The sequence below is a fragment of the Anser anser genome (assembly GCF_964211835.1).
Source record: "Anser anser genome assembly, chromosome: 4".
Taxonomy (NCBI): Eukaryota; Metazoa; Chordata; class Aves; order Anseriformes; family Anatidae; genus Anser; species Anser anser.
Genome location: NC_139724.1, coordinates 4071677 through 4084833, shown reverse-complemented (window position 1 = coordinate 4084833; position 13157 = coordinate 4071677). Strand labels below are relative to the sequence as shown.

General features: G+C 42.0%; 1 protein-coding gene and 1 long non-coding RNA gene across 9 annotated transcripts in view; one reads left to right on the top strand and one right to left on the bottom strand.

The window, feature by feature from the left end:
• The window catches only part of LOC310899070, a 52035-nt gene extending 41019 nt beyond the window's left edge, over positions 1–11016 (bottom strand). For 2 of the 7 annotated variants that reach the window (XR_014583967.1, XR_014583968.1), the window contains exons 1-2: positions 10789–10916; positions 9447–9608 (exon numbers count right to left, since the gene is read on the bottom strand). This is a non-coding gene — a long non-coding RNA (uncharacterized lncRNA). Of the gene's footprint in view, positions 1–1492; positions 1587–9446; positions 9609–10788 lie in introns of all 7 variants that reach the window. The other 5 variants (XR_014583964.1, XR_014583962.1, XR_014583963.1 and 2 more) reach the window with 5 other exon arrangements.
• A 184-nt stretch (positions 11017–11200) lies between these two features.
• ENPEP (glutamyl aminopeptidase) overlaps positions 11201–13157 on the top strand; it is a 38569-nt gene continuing 36612 nt past the window's right edge. Inside the window, exon 1 of one of the 2 annotated variants that reach the window (XM_083835019.1) lies at positions 11201–11329. Coding sequence is in view for 1 of the 2 variants with exons in the window: in XM_083835017.1 (XP_083691143.1) it covers positions 12366–12528 (163 nt within the window). In the remaining variant the exon portion in view is untranslated. Of the gene's footprint in view, positions 11330–12350; positions 12529–13157 lie in introns of those variants that run through there. The other variant, XM_083835017.1, reaches the window with a different exon arrangement.

Here is a 13157-nt window from a genome sequence, read left to right as displayed (position 1 = left end):
AAAAAGCACACTAGATCTTCAGAGATCACAAGGCTACATATTAGGAATCCCAAATTCTTATTCCAGCTCTGACACATCTCTCATTGTACTACACGGGGGATAATCAAGAGAGTTCATTTGAAACAGGACTGTAGTAGGTAGATGACTACCCACCAGGTCACAGAGCTGGCGGGAGTGTCCCAATGCAAGCTCAGTACAGCACTGCATAGTCCAACCCACAACTAATTATCACCAGAGAGACTGCTAGACTCTTGGTTCACTGTGTCCTTATGGAGCTGAATCCTTTTGCAATGCTGTTTCACATACACTATAGCCATGCAGAAATTACCGTGATAACTATTTGAAAGTGTACAGTAGTTAGTCATTTGGACATCATGCGTTTCACTAAGCTTGCTTTTTCTTATCTCCAGTGCCTTTCCCATCTGTAATTCGGAACTTGGCAGTTGCTACCCAGCTAAAGGTAAAATGAGTTTCTTACAGCTGTCTCTTGCTAAGCACTTTCCTATTCACTGCTAAACAAGCAACTGCATTGTTTGCTGTCTTGTTCTGAAGTCATTACTGCTGGTCATGGAAGTCAGCACTGTGGCAAAGCTTCCCTTTCAATTTCTCATCAAACAATTCCTCAGTCATTGTGTTGTTAGGTCTCACTGTTAGAAACCCTGAGAACATCCCCCATCCTCCAGCATAGACACACATCAACCATTTCAAAGCTTTCCAAGACAGAAAAGTAATTTTTGCACCCGCAAGGCCCCAGGTGCACCAACAGGCCTTAATGGCATTGACCAGGCCTTTACTCCCTTCCAGATCTTGTCACAGCCTGAGCCCAGCCATGGACCCTACCACTGTGGACTGGCTTCCCAGCTAGACCTTCACCCTGCCTTATCACCAAGGATGCGCATGGTGACAGGGCTCTCACCTGACCCCTTACCACCCCAGGGCTTGCCTTGCTCAGGTTCTGTGGGGTGGCCAAGGCCCCTGCCCTGCCAGCTGCCTCATCTCCTTGCTCCCCATCCCTTAGAGAACAGCTGGCCCCTGTGGCACCCTGGTGCTCCATCGGGAATCTCACTTGTAAGGAGGAAGACATTCCTCCAAGGGATGCTAAGGTTTTGGTCCTATTCCCAGGATGTCTGTGGCTTCACTTCCTTTTGAGCAAAGACAGCTTATCCCTTCACATCAAAAGCAGTCTACTCTAGAGTCCAAAACTGAAGCAAATTAAATAATTAAGGTTTGAGTAGTGCCAGTTCTGAAACAGGATAACTTTGGTGGCCAAAATTTTGCAAGCTTTCTACTGGAGATGGAGTAGGCCGGGAGGATCTCAATCTCAAATCAAAGATGCCTCCAGGCTGAAGAAATGTTTTCTACAAGCTTACCTGCAATCAAACTCCAAGGCTATGCTCTAATATGTAGTTTTATTGAACAATAAAACATTTTATTGTTTTTCTTCAGCTAACCTTACTTAACTTGGAGACGACGCTGGTTTGATTTTAAGTACCTCACATAAGAATGTCTTGTCTCAGCAGAAGCGTTCATGCAGTGAGCTGCAGGCCGCCAACAATGGGTGTGACATCTCATGAAGATGCCTCATGCTGTGGAAAGAAGCATTCATTTGAAAGGCACATCTTTGTACCAATTTTACAAGTGGCTCAAAGAATCTTGATGCCTGTGTTTTGGTATTAATTGAACAGTTGTATACTTCACGACAGAAGTTAGGCAATGAGCAAAATAGACAGAAGTTAAATACTAATCAAGGAACTTTCTGGGCATTGAAACTGATATCTTGTATCATTAGTCTTGTACCCAGACATAGTAATAAGAAAATAATTTTATGGAAGCATTGAGTTTGACTTTTAAGAGATTACAGTATTCAGATCTCCCAAGCCATGAACATTTCTAATAACCACCAACATCAGTAAAGTTATTTCTTCTCTTCATATTCTAGAAGCTTCAATGCAAAAAGTGAACACTGTACTAATCATCACTAGCATAGCTTTAGAGAAAATAGTATGTCAAGTAACTTCACTATTTCTTGGAAGCAGTGCAAGCCAAGAGGTCTCATGTTGCTCTCAAAAATGCACACTGCCTTTGCTCACAGCAGTTTCCTTCTCCTCACTTAGATTAAGCTCTCATTCACTATCATATCAGTTGGTCAACATGAACATGAATCTTGATTTGACACCCTCCCATCCCCATTAAAAATGTCATCTACTTACTTGCAAGACTTCTCATTTGCTAACCCAGAGTGCCAGCATGTTTTGCTTGTCTGCAGCCCAGCATCTCATGGCAAGGCAAGCTAAGCTGTACTACCTTCTGTGTAGCCTAATACAAAAAGCCTGCAGGCTTTTCCTCCTTATTCTTCCCTAAAGATGATGATTTCTGTCATTTTCTGATATGCCACGCTGGAACTACCAGTAAAGATAGTATTTTCTACGGACACAGAAAAAGGCTTCCAAGCACTTCTGCAAAAATTGCTCCCTCCCATAGCTCTTAAAAGAGATAAGATTGCATGCTGGAAAATACCAAGACAGACACAATGAAGACCTTGACAAGAAGTACTACACAGGCGTATTATTGACCAGGATTCAAAGGCAGTCATAGCATAGTGGAGCTGAGGAGAGTGACTTCAGATCAGGTAAGAAAGTAATTGAAGTGTACCTCCCACAGCTTCGGAAAGCTGACTGCAACAGCAATAGTGTCAGCAAAGTATGAACTGAGACCTCAGCCATTTTAGAAAGCACAGCACTTCTAGGATGGTACCAGAATTGATTTGGAAGATCTAAAAAGCTAAGCTGTTGGGTGCCTGTGTATTGTCTTGCAAACGAGTCCTGTGCATGTCAGCACCTTTACTTTAATGGAGTAGGTTCCTTTTTAATTCCAGAGAAATAACTAAGTTATCAGGCACAAGCAAGAGCACAGTTGAAGTTACGTAGTAATGAAACACTGGAGTCTGGCTTTAAGAACAGTTGTGGTGTAAAAAGAAATAGCACAGTTCACTTCACAAAAGGCCATTTCAGAATCAGGAGGACTGAGGACGCCTTCAGTATTAGAAATATTAAGCATTTAACTTCAGAACAGGATGACAGAAGAACATCCTGCTGTTTACAGCAGTACAGGGTTGTCATATATGCTCTAAGTGCCTGTCCTTTTAGCCTTCTGGTTTTGTTTAAGAAAAGCGATCAAAGGGTACGCACAAAGCACAGACAGTAACAGTCATGTAACAGGGTAATCTCCCAAATAAAATAGCATTGTTCAACTTAGTGTCTTGTCCCTACAATTTTGCAGTTATTTAATTCAAGTTAACTTGAAGTCTTCCTCTGGTAACAAACATTCATACCAGTCATTTATACCTTCCCCACTTTCTGTATGTGAGAACACTAATACTATTTGTGTGATCTCATGACCATTACAGCCGCTCCCCATGAAGGAATAAAGTCCATTAACACAGAACGCAGCAGGACCATTTCTATATCATTTCAAAATGTACTGGTGAACACTGAGTAAACAAGCAGCCTCTAACTAGACGACGAACTGCAGTACCGAAGCCCAGGAATCCCTCTGAAAATGAACACCCACTTTCCAGCTAAGCCACAGCTGCTCTCAGAGCCAGCAGCTGCAGCTATCTACACTGAAAGTAGCGCAAATCTACCAACATAAGGAAACCGGACTGTGCCTTGACACCTTTTGCATAATCAAGCGTACTGACTCAGGTTCCCTCACTGCCACCTTCTTACAGCTGCAAAAAGTCATCTGTTTTGTACCGCTGGGCACTGGGGAGAACAGGAGTGTTAAATCCAGGTGTTCCGGGGCAGCTTACATGGGAGGGAGCACACCCCACAGCCACCACTCCAGCCTGAGTGGCTGGGCAGCAGGGAAGTGGATTATCTTCACAGAGAAGCTAGTGTGAAGGAAGGGAAACAATACTAAAGCAGGAGGAAATAATTTCGTTCTCCACACCTGTTCTTCATTGCTCCAAGTGAAGCATCTGTTCCTATTTATAAGCAGTGAAGTTGCCCCAGAGTAAGACAATGGAAGCTTGTCCTCATGAGAATAGCGCACGTACCTTTCTGAGACAGACAGCACAGGGAAGCAGTGTGGGTTTCCACTTGCTGGAACAGGAAAGTAAATCATAATCTGTTACAAAAAATCCCTCAGCTCCACACTTCCCCTGCCTCCTCGTCACTTAGCTCAAGGCTTTTGAAGCTCAATTCTCTGAAGTACAGAATTAATCGCACAGCTTCGGGGAAGCAACACAAACACAGGCCTGGCCCTAGCTGCTCTTGTGCTGATAGGGGACGGACACAAGGGATCACAGGTGTAATGTTAGCATGAGGGAAGTGAATCTGAAGTGTTACACATCTGTCATTGAGTCACAGGGATGCCAAAAATAAACCAAGCAAAAACTACTGGGTTGCCTCATTAACTGTCCATTCAGGGAAGTTTTTTTTTGTTTGTTTGTTTTATAACATATCCACCCTTGACAGCAGCTATGCAGAAATCTGTCATCAGGCTGCACTTTAGAAAGCAAGTTCCTTTTGCCACCACCTCCTTTGCCCACTCTCCCCCCAGCCTGCTTAATACAGAGCAGTTGAGGCAGTTTCCTCTGCTCCCTGGTCATTGCCTGGCTTCACACCCCCTGCTTTCTGGGTAAGGCCAGTAAATCCCATCAGATCAAGGGATTTGGAACTGTATTTAAGAGACCAGTTCATCATGTTTGCAGGGGGAAGGCAGCTTCAGTGATTTGCTGCCTAAAAGCACTTTCTTTCCCTTGTTACAGTGATTTCTGACACTCCCAAAGCTGACGGTGTGGTCTAGAAAACACGCAAGACACTGATTTTTTTAGAATTTTCCACAGGTAAAGGAATTGGCAGGTGGGGTCTTTATCAAGCCTGAAAGAAGAGCACAAAGACTTTGGGAAGCTTTATTTCGCACTGCAGAGATGCATTGGATGCAGCAGAAATGATGGGCTGTTTGAAAGGAACCAGCCAGCAGGCTGTTGGGGCTGCAACCCATCTGGCTGCTCAGAGGAGCTGCGATACAGGGCTGGACACAGGAGAATCACCCTGGTCCCCAAAACACCTGGAGGTCTGCCCCTGGTGAGGCTGCAGGGTTCTGGCATCAAGTAGATTAGGGCTGACTTCTGTTTCCTGGTGGGATGACAGAGCCAGGTATCAGGATCCTTCCTCTGAGCACTGCACTTGCAGTCATTAGTTATGAAGCACTAACAGGCCACAGAAAGAATTTGCCAAGACACTACTGCTGTTCACGTGCATCACCTGAAGCAACGTAACAGCTTTCCCCTCCGCAGTGCTCTTTTGGTGTATTGCAGGAGACAAAGTCCTGACTCCTGCTACACTGCAAGAAAGGGCTGGCACAACACAAGCACAGACACTCAGTCCAGCGCAGCCGTAGCAATAAGCCAAGTGATCAGGTGGAGCATAACCAGAACTCATCTCTTTACTAAAAGAATGCTGCATTTTTCCCTGCAAGTCAAGGTACGGTCAGGAACATAATACTTTTTGGTAGGGTTCCAGGAGCCTAGAGCTGTAGCATGTGCCACACAGAAGCTTTCAGGATAACCTTGGAAAGCAGGTAGTGAAGGTGCTTTTTTTTTTAAAAAAAAGTTCTGCACTGGTTTTCATCAAATATATATATATTTTCCCTGAAGACAGTTAAATTAGGTGCTTAAATTTGCAATCAAGCACTTCGGAAACTGGGCCACTTGTTTAAATGCTTCGTGTGAATCTGGGAGTCTCAGCTGAACGCATGCCAAAATATTGCCACAGAACAATAGGGAACAGCTTGTGCAGCATGTTAAACTGCAGCGAGTCCGCCTGAAAGCAAGGCTGTGAACTCTGTGTTCTCTCCAGCACTAAGTGTGCAGTTACACATTATAGGAAAATACACCTCGGGAAAGCCAGCCCCCAACTTAGTAAAACACAAGTATCTTCTGTTGCTCTCGAGAACATTGTTTTTACCTGTTATTTTTAAAATACCACTGTTAAAGTGTTCCATATAGCAATCTAGGTAAAGTAGCCTCAGAATATCAGCAATCCAGGATTATAGACAATTAGACAAACAAGATGGAAGAAGGCACCATAGCTCCTGGAAAATATTTACTGACCCCCCAGCTGTAGTGAGCAGACTGAGATCAACTTGTGCCGAGATGCCCTTTCAGTCATCTTCATGCACAATTTTTATATAAACTTAAGTGATTTGTCTGAGATCTTTTTTTTGTTGTTGTGAATCACTGTAGTAGTGTATCCTCCTCAAAAAAATGACATTTCCATTCTAAAATGGAGATGGAGCTTTAAGATGCAAGATGGAATTAAATAGATCAAACCTTACATTATTACCCTAAGCATATGCTTCAGAAACAAATTTGTTTTCTTGGAGAAATAGAGTATGATCACTGTAGAATTATGCCAAACAGCTTGTCTTTTTTTTTTTTAAACCTTGAGACCAATGCAGCAAATTTGAAGAATGTTGTTGATTGCACCATAAATGAGTGTTGGTAATTTAGCTGGAGATTGCTTTGTGTGAGAGTTTAATAAGTGCTCTTCTCAGATGAAGAGATAGATATATACAAAATAATGGAATTATTTTTTTTTTTTAAAAAGCTTCACTTAAAGGCTTATGGCTTTATGAGATGCCAGTCAACAGAATGAGCCTATTCTCATATTATATGAATTGTGTTGATTACGAGTAATCAAGACAAATAGCACGTATCTACCTACCTGTACAGCTACACCAATATAGTCATCCTATCACTTCATTGCATTCTCCCTTTTCATTCATTAGTGCCCTACTTTTTTGGGGCCATATTTAACACCAGATGTACTTTCCGGGCAAGGACCAAGTCTCCATTCTAAAACCATTAGGTTGCTCTTGAACGCAAGTATATAAATAGAGAAAATTTCTGTGGGGAAGAAGCAAACATCCTGTATCTAAACCTTTCTTCCCTCAGACTTGGTAATTAACATAGACCTGAACTTTTGTTCTGCTTCTTGGCTCTCCACAGAGAATGGAAATACTGACTCCAGAAATAGGCTGAAAACAGCAAACAGAAGTAGTACTACGAGTTCCTAAAAGACATTAGGACATAGATTGACAAGTTAACTTTTATACCAATAAACAAGAGTGGATATTTGTGTCTTCTATTGCCAGAATTTCTAGGAAAGGAAGTTACTTCTAAAAAAAAGGGAAAATTCCTGCCAGAATCTATCACTGAGGTTTGAGGGAAAGGAAAAGAGTGAATTAAAGTGAGAAAGGAAAGCCTTGCAGGAAATACCTGGCTGTACAACAATATCTCGTCCTGTAACAATATGCACCAGTACTTGAACTCCTCCAGGGAAAGGAGAGGCATTAATCATGCAATTTTAGGTGAATTGTTACATGCAATATAAACTCATTTTAATTTAGATTATCAGTGGAGAAGGACCTGGATGTTGGGATTAAAACCCTGAATTGGATCCAGATAGACCAATACACTATTTGATCATTTCCTAGTCTAAGCCTCCATATCCAGCACCCGATGGAGCCAAAAAGTATGCAACTCCTTAGCTAGTTTTATAAGATTAATTTTGTTTTGATAATCTGTAGGATAAGAAGTTCCTGGGTTTCACTGCTTTTGCTGGTTTTTATCAGTGCAATCTTTATCAAGTGCTAAATTTTGCTGGTCTGTTCCTTTATGCTCTTGGCAAGCTGTACTGCTGCACACAAGCTCAAAGATGTTGTATGCCTGAAGAATAAAGATGCCCTCATTCTTGTGTAGAAACTCACTACTTTAGTTGCTGCTGCTCATAATAAATCAATTTATATGTGAGGACTTAACTGTTGGCCCATAAAATTGTACTTGCAGATTATTCAGTCAATTAACAGATTATTCAGATTACCCCATGCTAGGGATGTAAAGGGGTGAAAAAGTGTGCTTCCTGACAGGGGAAAAAAAAAATGCACACTTCTTAGCTCATTTAAATTCAAGCAGAATATATTCCAAATCCCCTTGGAAAAACATAGTAGAACATTGTAGGATGCTGTTCACAATGCTACTTTGGGATAGTGGTAGGATTAACCACCAGAACTGGCTGTCCTAAGCAAAGCAAAAACCCTGTCAGGGTCCATTACTAAGCAAAAGATGTCCTTGCTGTATTTACCTCAGATTAAAAGATATTACTTTGCCACTCTTTTTCCTTCTAAGTAGTGTCTAGGCCTCCAGATGATGTTTTTATTGCTACAGGAAACTAGAGACTCCCAAACCTTTCTTAGTCTCAGAAGAGAAAAAATGATTTCGTCATTACTACCAATTTTGTCAGCAAAAGATTTTTCTAGTAGCACAGTCCTTAGTGCTACCCCCGAACCCCAAAACAACATAGCACGACTGTTTCCATCAGTTAGAAACCGAGGATACTTCTTGATTACCAGTGTGAATGCAAAGTTTCTGCAAAGTTTAAGTGGTTATCCAGAATTAAATGAGGGAGATGATCTGTTAGGTATCCCAGCTAAATGCAGAAAAAAACTCCAGAACTGTAGAGATTTAAGCCTTTCAGTGAAAAATGCTTCTAACACACCTGCCCTCTATCTGTCCTTACAGCCACTGCAAAAAAAAAACTTTAACATCATGCTTTATGCTGGTTCCCCATCACATACCTCATCATTTTAGGATATTCTGATACCCCATCCATGTGACCTAAGGTGATGATCCCTATCTCCTGTTCTACTTAACCATTGCAGAAGCACGGAGATAAGGACTGACGAAAATTAAACTATTTATTGAGAGAAAGATTCTGCACAGGGCAAAACAGAGTAAACATGGCTGAAGTCCCAAAGACATAGCTTGTTCTATTTCCATTTCACAGGAAAATAAAATCACTTAAAGGGGAGGAAGGAAAGGAAGCCAGATCTGTAATTGATTACTTTCATCCTCCAATCTCCATTCAGTTTCAAATACATTAATATAGCTACAATCCTGTTTACAAAGGGGGAAAAGGATTATTTTTTTAAATATTATAGACAAATTAGAAAGTTTATGACACCACAATTGCTTTGTTTTATCAGCTTCATCATCCTGGCCAAGAAAATGAAACCAAGGGCAAATGCAGATGTAACAGGTTTGCAAGTAATCTAAATATACACTGGCAAACTCCCGAGATATCTCCAACTAAATAAAGAAAGTTGGACAGTTGTTTCCTCTTACGTTAACTTGGTTTCACTCACAGGACTCCTTTTGTGCCAGAAATCGTATGAGCAAGTTTTCTGTGACTTGTCATGACTTCTGGTGCATCTTCAGCAAAGGAAGGCATGAATTTATCAGCAGAACAAATCAAAGATCTCCTCAGTCCACTGTTTTGCAGAAACATGCCAGAAACAGCGCGTAACCCCTCGTTACAGATACCTCAAGTGAGATACAAGATTAACTTGAAAGGTTCTCTAATCCGAGAGAAACTTGTTACCTTTGAAAACTGTATGAGTCTCCTTGTTATTATATTCCAGATAGGCAAGTTATCTTAAGGTAAGCCTTCCATTATTTTTACATATGATATCTTATTACTCTTTTTGCAGATTTTCAAGCACTCTGCTGTTGACTGTTAGAGAATTGCTCCCCGTGCACACAGCTGTAAGAGAAAGAAGTGTTTTAATCTCCCCTAGTGATTAGAAGGATGATTGATCCTTCCACTCTGTCTCCAGTTAGTTTAATGCTTTCTTTTGTTTCCACTATGCTTCTATTTTTCAGTAAAACAAGAGCCTATAATTTACTGTAAGTTAAAACATGCCATCAGCTGATAACACATTTTCCACAGTAATCTCCATCACCTGCTCAGTGAAGCTAGTATGTTACCTGGGTTTAGTACTATCACTGCATGCTGAGCAGACATCATTACAGGCCTGGCTAATACTTCCTTATTTATTTGGCCTCCAAGCTCTTGCTCTGCTTCTAGAAGAGGGGAGCAGCACAAATGAGCCTGCCCTGAAGGTCAACAGTTCCAGGCTGCAGACAGGCAAGGTGGGAAGAGGATGTTATACCTCTCCTCCATAAAAAATGCTTTTTTCCTCATGCCCTGCTGTTAGCTACAGAAGCAGATCAATATAGCTGAGCACCGAGTGACACAGCAACGCTCAAGGGCAGAGGTGGCACCTCAGAGAACTGCAACTCTCGTGAAATAGATTAAAATGATTGCCCTGAATTGCAAGCGGAGAGAAAGTCTAAGGTGTCACCGTCATTCACAAAGAGAAAAGAACGCAAGTCTCTCAGTACAAGGATAATATGCCTCCACAAGCTCCTCAGGGAATTTCCCTCTGAACATTTCTGGTTTTCCTGTGGGCCTGGTGGTGTCACAGTACATCCTAGAGACTGCATTGTAAAAGCTGGTTGCTTTTCTCACTTTTACTTAGGAAGTTGTTAAATAGAAGGTATAACATAGCAAAGAGATGCTCTCTTGAGTAAGCTTGAAAGAAAACCTGTATAAGTTTAACTGTGTTTTGTTGATACAGCAGAAGTCACCTCAGGCAGGTTTTTAAAGACAAGAAGGAAACTCCATATCAGAAGCTAACCTTTGAAGTGCATTGCCATAACCTGTAACTCCTTTAATGACCAGCGCTAACAAGAACCATAGTACCAAGGAGTAACAATAATAAAGCATAATAGGGTTGTTAAATACCAACAATATTCACCAGGATCCCCAGAACTATTATGGTTTTGGATTAGAGACTAATGACTTGCACGAAGGGATCCAAGCAAGGCAGTAGAAGATTAAACAATACTATAGAGCAAAACAAATGAATAGTCTCACTTACCTTGTTAACACAAGGAATGTAAGAGATGACATTCACATTTCAATACACAGAATCTGTATCCAGAAGATAGAAATAAGAAAGAAAAATAAAAAAAAAAAAAAACCCTTGTGAGGGTAACTCATAGCTCCCCCTTGTGAAGAGGCTTTGAGATAAAGCCCTTCAGCCTTGTCTCAAGTGATAAAACAGCCAACATCAGCATACTGGAGAAAGCCACCAAAACAGATGGTGGGACTGCAAGTGTTATATAGAGAGCTCGTCAGCCTGCAGCAGGAGATAACACAGTCCTCCTGAGCCCCCCCAGCCACTAATCTGGCACAGCTGAGGCTAGCTTTCAAAGATTTTACTGGGGGGAAACAGCAAGGATTGAAGAAAGTCCAACTGTCCCTCTCAAACCAGCTTGAAACATTTGTATTTCCACAAAGCGCAAATCCAGGCTGAGCTGGTTTATAGATTAAAAACTCATAGAACAGACTGTGAGCGGAACAAGGACCAGCATAAGCCAGACTTGAGAACCTTCTAGGGAATTCATGAAAGCTACAGGGTATGCAAAGCTGAAGACGAAGACGTAATCAGTCATTACAGACATAAGAAAATACAGCACGGGGGAATTATTTCTTGCACAATTCCTTTGTGACCTGGTGGAACACAACAATCAGTTTCGCATCTCTCAAATCCATGTCCTGAACATTTTTCTGGGGGTAGGGAGCCACGGGGGAGAAGTTTACAAGAGCAGCTCTGCCAGAAAGCAGTCACTGCAGCAGATTGCTTCATGCCTTTTTTTTTTCTTTTTTCCTGAAGTCACAGTTTTAATGAGGAGTGTCAGTTTAATGGAAAGAGAGCCAAATAGCTCCTGATGGAGGGGCAGAGGGGCTCCATTTATTACAGCATCCCATAATTTCATAGCAGGGGCAGCTGAGGAACAGGCAGGAAATTAGAGGTCCTTTGAATCTGTTGCCCTCATGTTGCCTTAATGTCCCTGGGCACAGGGAGCCAAGACATCCTTGGCATGGGTCCAGCAAGTATTTCATGTTATTCCAAGGATGGACTTGGCTCGGGGGAGTTTCTTTTGTTGTGATTTGCCATGGAGTTTGATTTTTATTATTATTTTTTAATATACTTTGTTTATTTCCATGTCTCTGACACTTTCCAGAGCAGCTCTTTGCACATTGTCAGCTTCAATTAAGGATTTCCTGGGACTGTGTCACTTCTCGCTAAAAGCCTGAAGCAGGCCTGCGCTAGCGCTGCTCTTGGCTGTCACTTGCGGAAACCTTATTCCGTTTTCTGAACTTAAAATTGGAAATGATCTTGGAAATTAAAGGCTGACCATTTGGGGGATAGAAATTAGGATGCATTTACATTCTTGGTAGTTGTCTGAAAAGACCTTTGGATGTTGTTCCTACGGTCACGTGCGTGTCCCCACCAGCAACGTCAAGACAGAGCAGGGTGACTTTATACCCACCTCTTTTATAGGTAGCCAAAGGGGCAGGGCTGAACTGGTGTGGTAACTCCAGTTCAGACTGAGAACTAAATCCTAACTTCAGGTGAAATCGCTTCAATTAAAAATCAACACCAAACGAATGATAGCAGCTATTAGCGTTGTCCAGGTGACTGACAAGATTGTTGTAATCCTTTTCCAGTTTTCTAGAATGAAACTAAAACAATTTAAAGCCCTCCGAGCCTGGCCAGCACTTGCCAGCTTCAAAACAGTTGTGCTTGTGGTATATGCAGAAGTACCTTGGGGTGAGCTTTCTTTCCATATTCATCATCTTAGACTAGTGGGAAGAGCAGAGACAAAATATCTGTAGCTTTGTGATGAGGGATCATGGTAGCGGTCTGCACAACCTCCCCTCTGGGGAGGCAGGTCCTGTTCCCTGCCCCTTTCTGCACAGGGACAACCATGCGGCAAGTGCACTCGCACAGCCCTGGCGTGCTCTGCACTCATTTATTGCTTCTGTGGAATTGATAGCTCCAGCTCTGTTCCATCCCTGGATAAGTATATGAGGTTATTGCTCCCCGGCTGCCTTGGCAGCTAGGCAGCATCTTAGCACAGCTGCTTGCTGCTTCCTTCTCTGTCCCTGCCCCGTTGGTGCCAGCTAGGAAATCAGCATATTTCTGATATGGGAGGAATAAGCCTGCTCTTAACTACCTCTATCAGAAACACAGATACCTATTTTTGGCTGTAGCTAGGCTTCAATTTCAGTGTTTATTAAGAGAATATCAATGCTGATAACTCATGTATAACTGCACTACTGCTCTTGACTAGCAAAAAGACACTAATAATCTCTGCTATTTGTTGAGCTAATACATTTGTCACTCCTCATTAGTTTGTAATGGATTTTACTGCTACTGTTGTTTTTAAGGCTTTGGAT